Source organism: Solanum lycopersicum, chromosome 10 (assembly GCF_036512215.1).
Source record: "Solanum lycopersicum chromosome 10, SLM_r2.1".
Taxonomy (NCBI): domain Eukaryota; kingdom Viridiplantae; phylum Streptophyta; class Magnoliopsida; order Solanales; family Solanaceae; genus Solanum; species Solanum lycopersicum.
The window spans coordinates 37864966-37866545 of record NC_090809.1 but is presented as its reverse complement, the minus strand read 5'-3'; the positions used below and the strand labels follow the sequence as shown (position 1 = coordinate 37866545).

Genomic DNA, 1580 nt, shown 5'->3' with positions numbered 1-1580 from the left:
CTTCTTGTAGGTAAAGACCACTCATTCGGCAAAAGATTATGCAAAGTTGTACATTTAAGAAGTGGTAAGAGTTCATGGAGTTCCTGTCTCCATTATTTCACATAGAGGGGCACAATTAACTGCTCAATTCTGGAAGTCTTTGCAGAAAATTTCAGGTTCGACAACGTAAAACTGCTTTTCATCCGGAGACGGATGGACTAGCGGAGCATACTATCCAAACCTTAGAATATATGTTGAGGGATTGTGTGATTTATTTCAGGGGGAACTGTCATGATCACCTACCTCTCATTTAGTTCACTTAGAAAAACAGCTACCACTTGAGCATCCAAATGGCTCCATACAAAGCTCTTTATGGGAGAAGATGCAGATCTCCGATAGAGTGGTTCAAAGTTGGTGAGGAAGGGTTGATAGGACCAGATCTATTTCACCAAGCCATGGAGAAGGTTAAGGTGATTCAAGAGAGATTGAAAACGGCACAAAGTTGTCAAAAGTCTTACACCAATGTGAGGAGAATTCCATATGAGTTTGAAGTGGATGATTGGATACATCTGAAAGTTTTACCCATGAAGGGTGTTATAAGGTTTGGTAAGAAGGGGAAACTTAGTCACGATATATTTGTCCTTATATAATGTCTTAAAGAATTGGCAATGTAGCTTATGAGTTGGAGATACCACAAGAGTTGGCAGGAGTTCATCCGGTATTTTATATCTCCATGTTGAAAAAAAACATGGGTGATCCCTCAGTGATTGTACCCACTGAAAATGTTGAGATTAAGGATATCTTACCCTACAAAGAGGTTCAAGTTTATATTTTAGATTGCCAAGTTCGCAAGTTGAGAACAAATGAGGTTGCAGCAGTCAAGGTTCGTTGGATGAACCAACTTGTTGAAGAAGCGACTTGGGAAGCTGAAGAGAATATGAAGAAGATATATCCACATCTCCTTGAATTCGGAGAGAATGCAGATCAAGGTACTAATTTTCTTCTTAGTACTTTGTAAACTATCAGTAAGCATGTTGTACTTGCTTTTGATTTTTAGTGTTGAACTTTATGTTATTATTCTTATCTTAGTGAAAGAAATCTCATTTGAGGACTAACATTCCCAAGGGAGAGATATTTTAACATCTTGTAACTTTTTATAGCCAAGAATAAGCCAAGAAACTAAAAATACTCGCTTCTTGAAAGAAAGGGGAAAATCTTGAAAAAAATTTAAGTTAAGACAACGAGTTTTGGTCATTTCAAACGGCCATAACATGTAGCTTAGGAAAATATTGGGGTAGTTCTTGATATGGTTGGAAAGACCTTGGATATATATTTCCAACGGCACTGAGTTTGCACGATTTTGATATCATATGAGGAAGATGTACCTTTGGGAAGTGGGCATTTTGAAATAACGAAAGTCCAATTCCGGATTTAAGTAAGGGCAAACTAGTATTTTCACTGTCTATTTTCTATTTCGGTCTAAGGATATATTTGTGGTAAAAATAAGTTTTAGTTCAGATTTAAAAGTTTATTTTATGCTTAGGGCTTGGAGAAGAGAAAAACGAAGGAGGAAAAGGGAGAAAGATCAAGGATTCGTCAAA

The 1580-nt window shown here is 37.0% G+C and overlaps 1 protein-coding gene across 1 annotated transcript; it reads left to right on the top strand.

Moving 5' to 3' along the window:
* The first annotated feature begins 329 nt into the window (after positions 1-329).
* LOC138338815 (uncharacterized) lies at positions 330-997 on the top strand. Its single transcript, XM_069289899.1, has 2 exons — positions 330-585; positions 654-997. The coding sequence occupies exons 1-2, from the start codon at positions 330-332 to the stop codon at positions 995-997; spliced, it is 600 nt and encodes a 199-aa protein (XP_069146000.1).
* The last annotated feature ends 583 nt before the right edge of the window (positions 998-1580 follow it).